The sequence below is a fragment of the Diplotaxodon limnothrissa genome, linkage group LG16 (assembly GCF_057381915.1).
Source record: "Diplotaxodon limnothrissa isolate DT_005_m linkage group LG16, D_limnothrissa_male_GT1.1, whole genome shotgun sequence".
Lineage (NCBI taxonomy): Eukaryota > Metazoa > Chordata > Actinopteri > Cichliformes > Cichlidae > Diplotaxodon > Diplotaxodon limnothrissa.
This window is the reverse complement of record NC_140611.1, coordinates 35,261,768-35,279,012: the sequence shown is the minus strand read 5'-3', so window position 1 is coordinate 35,279,012 and position 17,245 is coordinate 35,261,768. Positions and strand designations below refer to the sequence as shown.

At 40.4% G+C, this 17,245-nt stretch overlaps 1 protein-coding gene across 1 annotated transcript; it reads left to right on the top strand.

The window, feature by feature from the left end:
* Positions 1 to 2,764: 2,764 nt before the first annotated feature.
* Positions 2,765 to 14,657, top strand: LOC146616585 (protein FAM171B-like). The gene is made up of 8 exons (XM_085374999.1): positions 2,765 to 2,945; positions 9,359 to 9,592; positions 10,208 to 10,300; positions 10,392 to 10,550; positions 11,967 to 12,137; positions 12,251 to 12,367; positions 12,571 to 12,691; positions 13,778 to 14,657. The coding sequence occupies exons 1-8, from the start codon at positions 2,765 to 2,767 to the stop codon at positions 14,655 to 14,657; spliced, it is 1,956 nt and encodes a 651-aa protein (XP_085231125.1).
* Positions 14,658 to 17,245: the final 2,588 nt, after the last annotated feature.

Here is a 17,245-nt window from a genome sequence, read left to right as displayed (position 1 = left end):
AATTCAGTTTCCTTTACATAGTGCCAACAAAAATAGTCACCTGAAGGAGTAATAAATATATTTGTATTATGATATATATAGACATTTACTGTAATAAGCTGTTTATGGTGATTACAGTACATTTGGAACAAAACAGCTGGAACTCTTACACTTCAGTATTTACATTTCATGCACAACAACACTGTTTTTACAGTAAGAAACTTATTGTAGATTACAGTAAAGACACTGTCAAACCTACAAATCTAGCTACATTACTGTAATTGCCTTCAGTCAACACTGATTAAGGCTGATATTGTACATTATTAATATTAGTGTTATAAAATATTAGTTTATTTCTAAGGCAATGAGTAGTTAAGCTTAGTTTGATAAAAACAAATTTAAACAGACGTGTTTCTTCCTTTATCAAAAGAAACTAATAAACTGCAGCATTGTGTGCAGAAAGACAAAAGAGAGAAGCTATCTGAGCTCCGATAAGATTAATAGAAGAAAGCAGTCAGGGATGGAGCAGAGCGCTGGCACAGATTTCCAGGGTGAAAGCTAGCAGATTTCCAAAACAGTCCCCATAGATGCAGCTATTTATGTGGAGAAATGAACCATTACTGTATCTAATTTGTGGCAAATTGATCCTGGAGACTAGGGCTGTCATCCATCCTCGTGCTTGTGTGTTTAGACGCCGATTTATACTTTGTCAGAGGGGAATAGAGCTGGGAGGACAAATGTGTCAGCTCACTGCCTCGCTCAGGCTCCTGTCACAGAAGAGCTATGATGGTGAAGAAAGCAGCTGGGGAAGGATTCACTCATATTTTGGCAACAGGAAGCTCCGCAGGCGGACATAAGTGAGGAAACCAACCTTCAGGTGACATAATGAAGTGAAGCAGGGCATGACTTGTACCTTATTTAATCTCTCGATATTGTTAGCGAGTACAAAACAGGAAAAAACAACAAAAAAAAGCAAATAAAAACGTAATTATGGTCTGGAATAAAACGACTGCCAGGGTGAAGTGAATAACACTGATCATCTGATTACAATGCAGCGTTCTGCTGGGAAACCTTGACAAGCCAAGCACACCCCGACAGCAGTGGTCTCCCCCCAGCTGCACATGAACTCAGAACATAACAAAGATTTGGACAATTCAGTGAGGAAGCTGAAGTCCACACTGAAAGTAAAGAAAAATAACAAAACTTGTAAATGTGCAGAAAACAAATGGAAAATCAACCACAGTTTACCTAATTAGAAACCTGCGGAGCCTATACTACCACAGTGTTGTTATGCTGACCTTTCCAGCCCCAAAATTTACATTTCAAACTTTAAAACACATAGAAAAAAGACTGAAAACTTTATCTTTTACCCCCTTCACGCACAGTGGCCTTTGGCCCACAGCTTTGCCTCTGTACTCGGGAACAAATACAGAGGAAGAGTGCAGCGTGGTCGAATTTTGAATCACTGATTAAAATATTGCTGTAAAAGTAGAAAGAGAAAACTTTAAAAGACGCCGGAGGCAGAATTAATGTTTAATGAAGGCTTTTAATAGACATGCAAATTTCCACAAATGTATAAATAACCATTAAATAAAGACATCTAGAACTACAACTGAGATTTGAATCATTGCTGCTGCTATCAGCACTGCTCACACTGCAACTACAACTTCATTTAGAAGTAACCGCCTTCAGGGTCAGAGGTTAAACTGCTGTTGTCAAGATAGTCTTTTGAACTGGTAACTGAAACGGAAACGTTAAGTGTCACTTCGTTAATTGACATTGCATTATCCCCATCTAGTGGTAAAAACCACATGATGCAAGTGTTTGCACATCAAATTAAAACACCATCCAGCGCACGATGAAAACACTGCTGCTGAGGACTAACTTTGACTCTAATGTAAAGCTACAATAGGAGGAAGGTTGCAAAACTTAAGTATGATGTGATGAAACTCAAATATGGTTCTCTACATCTCTCAAACATCAATATAGTCCTCATTTTTTAACATAAATCATTTGCTTCTAAAACATAATCAAATATATTTTTTATAACATCATTTAGACATTGGTCTGTGCTAATTAAGCTCATCTGTCAGTGCAAATCAACGCATTTTGTCCATTTCATGTTTTTAGTTTTTATGTCTTGTTGAAATTTTTTACATAAGGTTAAAAAATAGTACTTGTACTAACAGCAATAATGCTAGCAATATTAGTAATGATGACATCACATGCATAAAAGAAAAGTTTGAAAAGTGCATCAGAATAAAAAGAAATATAAATAAATAAATAAATAAAAGAGATAAAAACATTTTGCAGTGCTTATAGAATTAATACAGTCAGCGTAAAAGTTAAATAAAACAAATAAAAACTATTTTATTTATTTATTAAACTCTTACTATTATTGTTAATTCAAAAACAATATGCTTTTTTTTTATAATATTTAGAAATATCTAGGGTTAATATTGTGCTTTATATTAAATAAATAAATAAATAATGATAAAAATAATAAATTTTCAAAAACCCTTGGAAAAAAATAATGTCAGTCAAAGTTTATAAGAACTGATTTGCAAAAAAATAAAAATGTAATAAAAAACTGAATTAAACCCATTAAATTAGATGGATGGATGGAGCGGCTCTCGGTGGAAGGGGGCGGAGTTTCCTGCGCTGTTTGAAGGGTGGCTCACAGAAAAGTAGTTGTGATGGCAGCGGAGTGAGCATCTTTGTCCTTGTGTACTTTGTAGATGAAACCTGGACCTGTGGTGAGTAAAAACGAGGCTCTTTGAAAGTCATGCGCCTGCTGTTTTGCGTGTCTCTGCTGTGCTCGCTGGTTTTATGCGGCCGTGGAAGGGCTGAGTTCACTCCGGCTGCGGGACACCCTCTGCATGCCGATGATGGGAACTTTTCAAACCAGGATCCCAGGAAACAAGAGCCCTTTCAACTCCAACAGCAAGCGCTGGAGCCCAGGCCAGGTCGGTGTAACGTCGATTTAAAGTTTACACTCTGTCCTCAGTTAAATGTTTGAGGAGCAAATGAACTGCATTACATCCTGAGAACATAACTTTTCTTTTAACAGTTCTTTTTATATATCGTTAGCTTCATAGCATAATTGCCTAAGTCATTTGACTAAGTCAATGACTTAGGCACTTATGCTATGAAGCTAACGATATTCATGCTTCATCTTTCTTCCCCAAAAGGCTGCAAGTACCATATTATAAGAAACCTTTATTGAGCCGGCTTAGACCATCTGTATGAGGATTTTCTCACAAATCTGCAGATTTGCTCATGAGCAATAAGTGATGTTGGATCTTCCTGCTGCCAACTCATGAGTAAGGTGTCTCCATCTGTCTCCTTTTAGCGCATCGCCACCACCAGGCACAAATTTGATCATTTCGTGTGCACATTATTTACAACATTATGACAGTATTAACATGTTAAAGTGTTCTGGGATTTGGCCAAAAAGCATGTCAAACACATGCTTGGAATACAGCTCAGACAGCTCTCGATATCAGCTCAGTCTAGATTATAATTCCATGCAAATCATCTGCTGGCGCTACAGCAGGCTCATTCTTCTTTTTAACTTCTTCAATTTGTCTCCGTTTTAATTCACGACATTTAAGGGAGAATCTCATTCGGAAGCTCGTCTGTTCTTCTCCCTCGCTCGCAGACACGCTTGAGCTTTTCGTGACAGACTTTCTGCTTCCAGAGGAGCTGAAAGAGGGATTTGTGACCTCGCTCTTATCAACTGATTTCATGACTTATTCATGCTGATGTAGGAGTGCATTACCATCACATGATCCCCCGGTCTGTGTTGTTGACTACAACACTTGGAAATGTACCCAAGCATGCTGTCGTCTCTGGCCATCCCTCCCCCCGTCTGCAGGCCTGCAGCTGAGTCCTGACAAAACCACGTCCTCTTAGCTTCCCTGTCCCTTCAGTTCCAAGTAAACTCTCAGGGGGAACAAATGCCCACTTTCCACTTGAGTTAAAAACAAAACACCCCACCCCCCACCCCCACAAATACAGATGGCCTCTTCACCCACACTGAGATTAACGTCTTCATTGTTGTTCCCTTCAGAACGAGCAGATCGGCAGACTTAACGATTTAATCATTCGGCCTCGGGGAACGTTGTAATTATTTGACAAACATGACCATTTTAGGACATCAGCCCCTACTTCACTAACCAACCCCCAACCTCCAATGTGATTTTTTTTAATGTCTTAAACCTTTCTTCGGTTTGATATTGCTGACTTATGCTTGTTGTACCCCACATATTAAAAAGGTTTAATTGTGTTGTCGTCCATCAGTGGAATATGTGGCCTAATTCCAACACATACAGACAAATGTGGGGGAGAGTGGGGGTGGCACAAGAGATAAGTCCCTGTGGGACCATCTGTCTGGTCTGAAAACTGACCAGTCAACATGTTTGCGTTCCTTCCTGTGGATCTCTGATTGTTGTTGTCATGTCTGATAAAAAGAAAAAGGTGATAATGTGGTGATGCGTGTCAGCATTTAGCCACAGACAGAGTTTTCAGTCATTATCGCCCACTTTAATATTTCACTTCAAATCTGCACATATTTATAAAGTAAAGCTTTGTGGAATTCTTTATTACTTTTCCGCGGAGGATGATAACACCATTCCAGCCACATTGTACACACAATATGGAATCCATTTCTCATCTGCACTCACTGACCTCAGACGGCCCACTTCATAAACCTGGTTCAGTTCGCCAAATGGGGAGATTATAGTAATCTGGCACGAAGCACCTCCACTACAGATTTAGTGACCCCCTTCTGTTATGCTTGGCCACTAAGGCGGAACACACATGAAGCGGAGGCTGCCTCTCCCAACACAAGCCTCCTCGTGTCCATCTGCACTGGTGTAAGTATCTTGGTGGGTTGATGATAAAACAGCCAAATGGACATGTTTGTTTCTCATTGTGGCTAAAAATAAGGAGCTCCGGGCATTTGTCTGCCTCTGATCAAAGAGAATTGTTCGGGGCAGTGATATGGCTTGATGTGGTTATCTGGCTTTGGCACTTGGTGAAACACTGGGAAAGCTGGTCGCATAAAGCTTCATGAGTTTGCAGTAAACCTTTGGCATCTCCTTTGGAAGCAGGATTATAAGCAATCAAAGCAGCAGCGATTTCATCCGCTGCTGCTGTCAGAGTGGTTTTGTCACCATTAGAGAAAGATGCTTATGGCATTACATCGCTGCTGTGGCAGTAAGCAACACTTAGCCATTAATAAAAAGTGTTATGAAGGCATTTTCATGAGCTCATGGTGAAAAATAACTACAGAACTGATGATGATCCAGCTGTTGAGATTTACGACTCCCCAAACTCACTTTCCCAGCTACGCCAGAGGTGCAGCTCAGTTGACAGTGTTTATTACAGTGCATAAGGTGAAGGAAGCTAATGTATACTTACCACAGTGTTGCATCTGTACACAGTAAGCTCTTTGCATGGAGCATTTTCCTTTTCAGCGGCTTTATTATATTTGATATGGGTCACTGGGCTCAGATGTTTACATCTATTCTGTGCAATCATTCGTTTGATTTCTTTTTCTTCAGTAAATATGTGCTGCTTTATCCTCGTGCTTTGTAAGCTACCATGACAGAAAGATGGATCCACAGAGTTGTTTTACTTCATTGAACCACTGCTTGTGTTTGGACTGCTGAACTTGGCTGTGGAAAAAGTCACAATTTAAAGATGCATTAATTGATTTTTTTTGCCACTTAGCAAAATACGATATGAGCATTAGCACCTAGCTGCCTTTTTACACACCCAACTCTGATATTCATCTGAAAGGCTGAGGTACCTGTCACGTGTTACTCCAACTCATATAGAAAAAATAGTGTGCGGAAATGCAAGAGTGAGGACCCACATACAGGATGCAGACTTAAAACCAAAAGTGAGCTGTTTTATTTGGGATGATGCAGACTGATAGAGTCCAAAATAAAATCCAAAATGAGAATACAAAGAAGAAATCAGGTAGGGTGCTCAGCACACACTGTTCACTGAGGGGACTGAGGGGAGGGTAGGACTATTTATACACAAAGTGATAATCAGGGAAGTGGAAACAACTCAGGGAATAAGACACAGGCGTAGATAATTCGAGACAGAAAATAAGGCTCGAAATCAGGCACCATGGCAGATATGTGGATCTGTAACAGCTCAATAGGTAGTAGCAAACTTTGTCTGCTGTTTGGTGACGAGCAGAGCTGAAGTGTGCAGCGCTTCATAGAATCTTCTGAAACCATGTCCACTGGAGGGGAAGACACGAAAGTCTACAATATGTAAATAATTAAATCTAACAAAATGCATTGTGCCAGATATTTATTTTAGCACCATCTGGTTACTGTTAGCTATATGCTAGTGAGTTACTGTAGGTAAAGAAATTGCTAATATAAAAATGTTACTCTGAACTTTGTTAATTGTCCACATTTTCCTGCAAGAAAAATCACCAAGCGTCTTTCAAAATGATTAACTTATACAAATGCAGTAGTTTAAAATTGAAATTTATTTATTAGTGGCTGCACTTATAGACACATGACGTGGTTTTTCTGTACCCACCATCAGAAAGATATTTAAAGTGCATGACCACACTGCAGCCCAGACCATAGACTGTATATAAAAGATGGCTGTAGCTTCCCAGTCTCAAATGCAAAGTCCATTCCATTTTCCAGCGGGGGGAAGATGGTAAAAAGACAAGAATCTGAGTGCCTCGGGCTGTTTTGATCTGTGCCATTGTAACATAGTTAAATAGAGTTGAAGTTAAATCCCGCTAAATGGGACATTGGCGCCACCTACTGTCGAAAAAGTGACCCTGCAATATTCACAAAGGGCAAGGGATTCTGGGTAATCCTCAGAATAATGGAGGATTCCTGCGAGGTAAGGAATTCGCAAATGTCGTGGGGAGGAAAAATCATATCGCAGGCTGTTAAAGTAATACAGTCTGACCCGATTATTTTTGTTGTTTATACATCATTTGTTGCGGGTCATTTCTCCAGTCTTTATGTTGAACTGAGTGCACGTTTATGTGAGATTTCTTTATTGGGAGGAGAGGAAACAAAATGGGAGCATAGTTAGCTAACTCTGTTGTTGCTTTCCCGTTTAGATTTTGTGCTGATTGCCCACGACATTAAAAAGAGAGCATTCTAACCATTGCCTTTTTGTTGTGAATGCAGGTATGTGACTGTGCCACACTGTTTAGAGAATTTACATTGTTTCATGTACAGCTTTAAAATATATTTCTATATTCCTTTCATTTGGGAAATTTAACATGCAATGTTAATGGTGTTGAAGTTTTTCTATTTTGGTTGTATAAATTTACCACTATACGATCACACTGCAAGTGGAAATGTAATCCTCAGAATAATGGAGGATTCCTGCGAGATTTTGTGCTGATTGCCCACGACATTAAAAAGAGAGCATTCTAACCATTGCCTTTTTGTTGTGAATGCAGACCAGAGAAGACACTACACAGAGGTCACACCATCAGTGCACACTTCACTGGGAAAATCATCAAGTTCATTTTGAGAGTCATGGCCCCCCATTAGGATAAAAAAAGGATTACTAAGCAATTGATTTCTGTGTAAGTGACAAATAGCTTCAGAAGCCACAATAGTGACAGCAAAAATGCTGAATTTGAGTCTTGACAGAAGGACTTTTACCAGGACTAACCAATGGACCATATCATTTGGGCGCATGCACACGCAGCAACCGGCAGTGAATGAGAGCTTGGCATCAGAATCACCTTAATTAAAAGTCAGAAAATAGAGCAAGTGCAATCATATAAATATCTTGGCACCATAATCAATGAAAAACTGAACTTTGATCAGAACTGCAAATCAGTTGGTAAAAAGGGTCACCAGCACTTTTACTGCCTCAGGAAACTTGCTCATTTCCACATTGACCAAAAAAATTGAACTTTGTTTTATCATTCTGTTATTGAGTCTGTTTTATCCTTTTGTTTGGTGGCATGGTTCGGTCAGACCTCAGTCACTCACTGAATCAGATAGTGAGATGGTCCAGTCACCTGATAGGTGAGCCACAGTCTTGTTTAGCGATGACTTTATCAATCCTTAAAAATGGTTCCCATCCTCTACAGGGTGAATTTCAGCTTCTTTCCTCAGGACGGAGGTTTCTATCTCCAAGGTGCAGGAATAAGCGTTATAAAAACAGCTTTGTCCCTGTAGCTGTTACTGAATTAAATAAGAACTGTTTTTGTTTTTGATTCGAAACATTAAATTACTATATATGTGCTACAGTGAGGTTTATATTTATTAGGTATTTGTGTTTTTGAAGGGATGCCAAATGCTATCATTTTTTTCCGTAAAGCAAATTTAACTTACCCATGGGTATGAATAAAGTTACCTCACCTTACCTAGGTGCCTAAATATATATTTTGTATGCATTCACTGTAGAAGACAGAATTGACAAGGAGATACGTTGGCATAAAACAAAAGCAGCCGGGAGCCATGAATCGTTTTCTTCACCAGGGTGGGCGGGGCTTTATCAAGCACTGTCTCTCTAAACATGACCTTGTATGCAAGGCTGCGTATTGAGGATTTAAAACAAAAATAAACAGCTAAAAGAGGCTAAAATACTCTAATCGTGTTATGGATTTAATCCAATGCTTAAATAAATATTTTGATTAGTGTAGCTTAATGCATCGGCTTCATCCTTTAGTCAGTGATTCTTGTTTGGCTGTGATGGATTACTGAGTATTTTGTATTGTTATGCAACACATTGTCCTTTAGAAGTCTCCATTAACCTTTTTATTGGGCCTCGGTGTTCAGTGTGAAAGTGGCTAATTGAGTAAGGTGCCTAAATGGGATTCTGTGGCTGCTGCTTGAAACATTTAATGATTAGGAGACTCTCACGAGAATTACAGTATTGAAAATATGTACCCTAGGCAGCTGTCTGCATGCTGATGTGGCAAAATGTTGCTGTGACTGCATGCTTTGCTGGACTAATTGCCCACTTTCAATATTAGCATTTGTGTCCCCATCTTTACAGTCCACTGGGATTAATTGATTGATGCCCTCGAGGGATTCCGTAAACTAATTTTCTTGTTGTTTTGTCAATAATGTCTCGTCCAGGTTAATTAGCACTGCAGCCACCTCTGTTCTGCTGAAATATTAAAGTTCAGTATTTGAAGCTTTTAATGTTCATGGAGCTTAAAATGATACATTTTGTTCAGAGAACATCAGAAACTTGCTCGTTCAGGGGTTGCAGTGATGCACTCTTACATATTTTTACCTCCTCATCATAACTTCTATAAACTTGCAGATGTAAAGTGTCACATTTGTCAGAGCTGCAGCCATGACTATGCTCCCATCATTTTGTGAACCTGCAGTTATCGGTTTTCTTTCCCCAGGTTCTACCTTCAGCTTGAAGGTCCAGGTGAATGATGTGCTGAGTCGTCAGTACCTGAGCCAGGCAGTGGTGGAGGTCTACGTCAACTACACCAAGACCAAAACAGCTCTTTCTGGGGAGGATGGTGGGGTCTTGCTTCACATACCTTACCACACTGGGATGCTTCTCACAGTTGTTGCCTGCCATGACGGCTACATTTGCACACTGCTGCCTTGTAAAACCGACAAAATGCCAAGTATGTCATCTGTTCAGGGTGTTTGCACATTGTGTGGATGTTTTTTTTTCCCATGCTAGCTCTCATTTTGAAATTTAGCTCAGCTCAAACCATTTATTCTTTGGTTATAGCTGAATGTCACATGTTTACACCAGCACTGCAGAGAGAGAAGAGAATTGTGGGGGTTTTATTTCATCATGAAAAGCAACCAGGGAAAACACTTTGATTCATGCGCACTTCTTTTCGAACGTTCTCTGTTTGTGCAAGGCCAAACGTTCCTCCACCTTTCTTGCATTTGACACCTAATTAGCTTTTCCTGGCTGCTGCAATCTGTCCGGGATTATTTTTTGACCCACATCTGGAGTGTTTGCTTCTTTTGCTCCTCTTCCACATTCAATGCTACATTTTTCCTTTTAACTAAAGCTTTGAATTGAAACCTCTTTAAACCTGAGCTATTATTGCTGTAAGCCTCTTCCAGAAAAAGGCTTTTCCCTTTGCTTGTATCATTTGAGGGGACAGTATTAGCATTGAAGAATAAAAAAACCCCACACTGCCATCTAGTGGAAGAAAAGTAAACCATAGTGTGCTAATGCTAATTTGGGTTCTTTCCTCCTTTTCTCTTTGTCACTACTGTAGTATTTTCATCAGTGACATTATCACTTCAGGGTGTGAATCAAGGGAACATCTGGCTTTTTGAGGATTCTGTCCTGATCACTGGGAGAACATCTGGTACTGTATAAGCTGTTAAAGTCACTGATGCTCCTGTTCTCTGTTATTGGGAAATGTAATGTCCTTACAAATGTTTTGTATCATTTTGCAGATGCTTCATCCCAGCCTGTGGTCAGTTTTCCTAAAACCCTGCTGAACCTGACACACAGCAGTAATATCACCTCTGTTAAAGCCTTCCTGACCATTCCCAGGCTGACGTCAGAGCAGGGGGGCTTCCTGGCCACTCGAGGCATCATGAGCAATAAATCTGGTATTTAGATGTATTTTTTGTTCTGCAAAAGCATGAATAGTATAGTCAGAATTACCAGGTGTCTCACAGGTGCAATGCATTCATTACTTTTTTCTTTATACTTCATAATGTCTGCATTTGGGGGCAGCGAAGTGATGCAGTGGTTGCTTCAGAGCAAAAAGGTCCTGGGTTTAAACCCAGCAGTGGCTGGAGTCTCGTTGTGGAGCGTGCATGTTCTTTGGAGGTACTTGGGCTTCCTCCCATGAGGTTAGGTTCATTCTAAACCGACCATAGGTGTTTTTGAGCCAGCTCTCTGTGGTAAATGGACTGCTTCTTTTACAGTACTTTTCTACCATGCTTGAGCACTCAAAGCACTTTATACTATGAGTCTCATTCATAGGAGCACATTTTTCTATGCCTAAGTGCTTTCTATCTAACATTCACACACATTCACACTCTGAAACCCATCAGGAACAACTCAAGGTTCAGTATCTTTCCAAAGAATACTTTGGCATTCATACTGGAGCAACAGTAGACACCGAGGTGCACCATACGTTTTGCCCCGTGACAGCTGGGAGAAGCTCCAGCCCTCCTTTTGACCCTGGATGGACATTTCGTTGATTCATTTAAAAAGTTATGCTATGACCTACGCTATGAGCAGTGTGTAAAATGGTCACCACAAAGCCACAAGCTATGCATATTTTGACAGAATATCATGGAAACGAAACCGAAAATGAAATGCAGCTCCAACAAAGGCCGGGAAACTACTTTTAACTGGGTAAAGTCGGCAGGAGACGATTGATCGAGTTTCCTTGAGTTATTTTTTAATTTCGTGTTGTGGAAAAAGTGATGTGAAGTGACACATTACTACACATGGCAGCCTCAGAAGAAACGTGTGATCTAAAAGACGTTGGATGCTGATCTGTGGATGCACTCCCACTGAAACCCACAGATAATTAGCAGACAGACAGAACGGCAGTTGAAATGAAAGTAACAGCGTGAAGACAAGTACTGGGGCACAAAAAGGGAATACATGAGTACAAGAAGAGCCGCACAAGAACATAAAAACAAACTTTCTACTTGTCACATATATATTTTGAGGGAGTTTTTGAAATTGCCTTAAAACGGAATTTGTTTTCCTTCACATGATGAACTTTGGCACCATCTTGTGGTTCTAAAGACAAATACACGTGAAATTTTGGCTTGAAGCAGTTAAGGCCTTTACACAGTTACATGAGTTTTGAATGGGTAACAATTATTTATAAGTTCTACACAGATTTAAGCAGTACTAAACTACAATACCAAAGCTGTATTACACTAAAGTATTATTACATGAACCTTTTATTCAAGAAAAGAAAAACAAAGCTGTCGGAGCTAAATTTGCCCAGGGCACATAATAACCTGCTCTTCTCTTACACATTTATTAATGTCCTCTAGGATACGTCAGTGTGGAGTTAAGCCCGGTGGCAGCTGTCAGCGTGCAGCTTTTCTCAGGAGACACGGAGTTACATGTGACTGGGCCTGTGCAGATGAACCTCAACATTCCCGACAGCTTTGGACTTCAGTCTTCGAGTGTTATTCCAGCCTGGTTCTTTAACCAGACCACTGGTGAGTAGAAATCATAATCACACACATACTAACGCCCCACTCATCTGATAAGTCATTAACATAAGTGCGAGAAAAGAGGATATAAGTGTAAAAGGGTTGCTGGGTCTCTTCAGGGGCATGGATGAGAAAAGGATTAGGAAAGGTGACATCAGTAGATGGAAGTCTTGTGTGGACTTTCACAGCTCCTCATCTCGGCTACTGGATCGCAGCACCTGTGTCATCTAACAGAGGTAAAAGTCACTTTTAGCAGTACAGACTTTCAGATATTTTCTGCACTGGAATAATTAATAAAATTGGATTTTATCATTGTATTAATTTCATTATTCACAACCTTGGAAGGCAGCGACTAATATTACATATTATTACATATTTGATCACATTTTATATTTTCTATTCTGGACTCTCTAAAAGTCCTCCTTCTGATCTTCTTCAGGTTTCTTTGAACTTGCCATTCCCATTGACTTCATCATACGGCATTCCTTTTTCCTGATGGTTCTCTTTGGAGGGACACTCGTTATTATCATCTCTCTTCTGGTTGGGTTATGTTATTGCAGGTAAAAAGAAAAGAGAAAAAATACTTTTATACTAAACTATACCAGATCCAACTACAACATTAGAGCCACCTGCCGTATACTGTGTAGGAGCCACCTGCGCCAACACATCAGTTCTGACCTACTGAGATGTGGACCTGAAACCTGTGGCGAAGTCCTTTAATGCCTCGTATCAGGATGTTTGCAGTGGGTCATTTGGGTCCTGCAGGTTTTCATGTGGGAACTCTGTGGATCAGAGTTGCTCTGGGTCAATGCTTTGTGCTCTTCGATGGGATTTTGCAATGTAGCAGAATCCTTTAGTCCTTTATTTTCACAATAGGGAGATCTAAGACAGGGTTGGGCAACTCCAACAATAACACCCTGGGTCAATACACCTGAATCAAATGACTAGTTCATTACCAGGCCTCTGGAGAACTTTGAGACATGTTGAGGAGTTAATTTAGCCATTTGAATCAGTTGTGTTGGATCAAGGATACATCTAAAACCTGCAGCACATCAACCCTTGAGGCCTGGAGTTCTGACAAAGTATCCCAGTTTGGCCCACTGAGCTGCTTTACTTTTGTTAATAATGACAATGTTATGACAAAGGAGTGAAAATGGCTGGAAGGTTAAAATATTCTTAGACTTAGACAAACTCCCTGAATCATAAAGATATGAACAATAGTTTACTTACAGCAACTCCGCTGTCATGTCATGCACATTGCAATTACATGATCATAGTGACCAGAACAAAAACCTTCACACAAAGGCTCACTAATTCAAAAGTGCTGTCCAATCTCTAACTTTCAGTATAACCATGTCCTATATGGGCTATCACTTAGAAGTCACAATATACTTTTAAGTGAATATTTCACTGAAAACCCTCTATCAAATATTCATACTGTGGTCATGTAGCATCACCCAGTTCTGCATAATACAGGTAATGACGCGTGTATCATAAACCTTTGCCCTTTACACACTTGCTGGGCTCAATAGGACTATCAGGGACGAGCTGTTAATAGTTTTCTGTGGCGTATTCCTTTAAAGAATAAAAAATTAATCTTAAATTTACCCAAATAATCATTTACTAATGTCCTGGTTTACCTGCAGGTGTTCCTCTGGTGAAACTAAAGCAGCAAAGATCCTACCAGTGACGACAAAAGACCAAAAAACTTCGACATGTGATGATGATCTCTTTGAAGGGAAAGCTTCTCATTCACAGGACCAGCAACCTGAAGAAAAGAGGGACAGTAGACACAATGCTTCTTTCATAGCCAACACCAGTGCTGTGGCCATTATGCTGGAGAATGATCTGAACACGGACCTGAACGATTTGACGTGTTCACACAAGACTTCAGAACAAAGAGTTTCTGTATCTCTGACAGATAATTTGTTTTTCTACAACCAGCCTGTTGCAATTCTTCACACTCCAGCTTTCTTCCATTTAGAGGAGCAACCAGAGGAGGCCCAGTGGAGCAAGTCAGCCACCCTGCCCCGTGCAGGGGCTTCAAATGGTGCTGCCACAGAGCCTTTGAGTAAAGAAAACTTCACCCAGACACAGACAAAAGGTCCGCCTGAGACCCAGCACCAGGCAGCAGAAACTGAAGACAAGCTTGGAGCTTCAGGTGGCTCCCAGACAGCAACCTCCACCAACACATCCAGGCTCCCAGAGTCAGTGTCAGTGCCCGGGACGTTACATAAAATCTTGGACAGCAGGCACTCGGTGCACGGACAATCCAATATCTCCTCACTTCAGCCTCCTCGGGCCTGGTTTGTCTCACTGGAGGGCAAGCCTGCAGCTGAGATCCATTACGCTGTGTCAGAGCAACAGAGGAGACGGAGACCAGTCGAGAGTCGAGAGACCAGTTTAGACTCTGGGGTGGACATGAGTGAACTGAACCAGACGTCTGGCAGGAGGGCGGTAACGCTGGAGCGAAACGCTACTTTTGTCAAAAGCGCATCGAGCAGTAAACATACGTCTGCACAGTGACTCATCTCTAACAGCCTTATTACCCATATCGCTCCAAGTTTGTTAATGAACAGCATCACGTTTGTATCACAGGGGAATTATGTATGTTATTCATGAGATTCAGTGCATTTCTGCCATAAGACCTCATAATGTCTGCATTTCAGCTACTGTACATCTAGAAGAGTCCACATTTCACAACAGAGCGTATGGACTTGGTGATCGTTCGCTGTGGATGTAACAATACATGTGCTTTTAACAGCTTCTAACATGTGTATGCACTCAAAGACTAATGTATAATATTATAGTAAGATGTTGTATATTCATTTATTTTGTGTTACATATTTCTGTTTTCATGTAAATTGCTAATGTGATATAAAATACCGGAACCTGGTGATGTTTAAAAGATTTTGTTTGTTTATCAGAGGGAAAATCAGAGGGAGAAGTCGTGTAAATCCACATGTTTGTTTCTGTGTTAATGCAGGAAAAATACATGCATCCATTTTTTTCTACTTATTCAAGTCACAGTGGGAGGTGGGGTAAACCCGGGACAGGTCACTAATCAGTCTCAGCACTAACACGGAGACAGACAAACATTCACACTCTCAGCCTGTTCAGGATCACCAGTGGACCAAACCCCATGCAGGTGTTTGGACTGTGGGAGGAACCCATGTACCAAAAAGACAAGCCAGAGCTCTCACAGACAGGCTCCAGGCTGGATTCAGTCTTGTTGCTGGGAAGCAACAGTGCTAGCTAACACCTCGATAATAGCCAGTACTGTCACAACCTGGCAACTTTGAGCCATGACAAAAGGTGAACACTCCTTTAGGGTATGCATGTGTGTGGAGATGTGAGTGTTGTAAATACAGTGAATTACAAATAGCAATAGAAAAACAAGTGGAACACAGGGTGTGAGGGCAAACAGGTCCATGTGAAGCAGGAAGGAAGAAGAAAGGGCCAATACAGAGCCCAGATATTGCCTTTTGGCTCAAGCCACTAAAGCCCTGAAACACACAAAGGAAAGGTTTAAAGTAAGGGTGGTCATAATATGTTCGATTTAAAATTACAGATCTGAAAACAGCTAAACTGCTAAAACAGAAACAGAAAAACAAGTTAAAACATTTTGCCTTTGCCTTTCATCACTCTCTCTATTCTAAAAATGCTGAGTTATAGATATAATTCAGAACATATACATTCACAATTTTGAGCCAATTGTTAGAAACCATCACTGGCTGACGTCCCAAGGAGCCAGACTTTCGTGTTATTTTTCCTTTTTTTTGGACATTGGCTGCGTTTTCACTCATTTTCAATCCAGTCTCATACATCCGACCATTCTCAGATGATGTTTTAGGCTGCTAAACTAGGAATCAAGATAAAAATAAGGTCCTGAGATGCATCTGTCCTTTCAGTTGTTCTATCTGCTTTTCACTAAAACCTCATCAGAAATGGTTGCAGTGGAAGGAGCCATTCTTGAGAAAAGGCTGAGGTATGCAATTTTACACAAGAACTATTCTGAAAATTAGTCCAACAAGTTTTATGTTGTGATGTTTGTTTTAGTTCAAAGTGCCAACTTATACGGAGAGGAGAGAGGTACAACAGTGAGTATCTACAACTATAAAACACCTTAATATCACCTACATGGACCTCAACACTATTGAAGCAGTGTCATCTTGCAGGAGGACAGAACAGAAGGCAGAAAAATGCTTGCTGCACCTACTTCCCATTTTCTTAGCAACATATAAAGAAAGAGAAGGTGGCTCAACACTGCACATATTTGCAACAAGGAGCAACAATGCACACCGAGAGAAGGGATCAGACTCATGAAGCTCACCTTTGTAACCCGCCATGTACCTGACATAAGGTAGAATCTACATTTATGAAACAGGGAGTTAGAAAGAGGCAGCGTGATTGGTACATTTCATAATTCACATAAGCAGCTGAGCTCTGATAGGATTCGATACCAGTCTGAGCAACAGAGACCTTGACCACAGTTGTAACCCACCAGTTAGTCTGCTGATTCTAATTTCACCTTAAAAGAAGAGAAACCTCAAAACAACAAAAACGAGTAATTAACACTACGCAATAAATCAATCAATAGCCAAACACAGCACAATCTGATTCTTGGATTATTTTGCAAAATGTAAAATTAGAATAAAACTGGACTTTCAGAAAGCACCTTAACAAACCCAGCCTCACTCTGAGCAGCTGATCAGTCAGCTCAGTCAGTTCTGAGTATGCTCAGCCGGAGTTAAGCACATTTATGACATTTTTTAAACTCCAAAAACAGCATGTGGTCACATCATCAACAAGGCCATTCTGATGAAGCAGGCTGTTTATTTTCTCAAGATTTCTAAGTTGTGTTCAGTTTGATTTCATAAAGTAGTCTGAACCTAAACTGTCTCACATCTTATTTACAATGGGGAAAACTAAAGATGGGCCAGCTGGGATCCTAACTGGGCATGTGAGTATGCTGCCTGTGTGTTACCAGTATTATACTGTAGTTCGCATGCCTGTCGATGTGTTTGCATGCCACGTCAACAGAATCAGGAAGTAACGAAACTTTTTTTATTTCACAGAACGACAACCACAAGAAGCCCTGGCCCTTCCTTTTC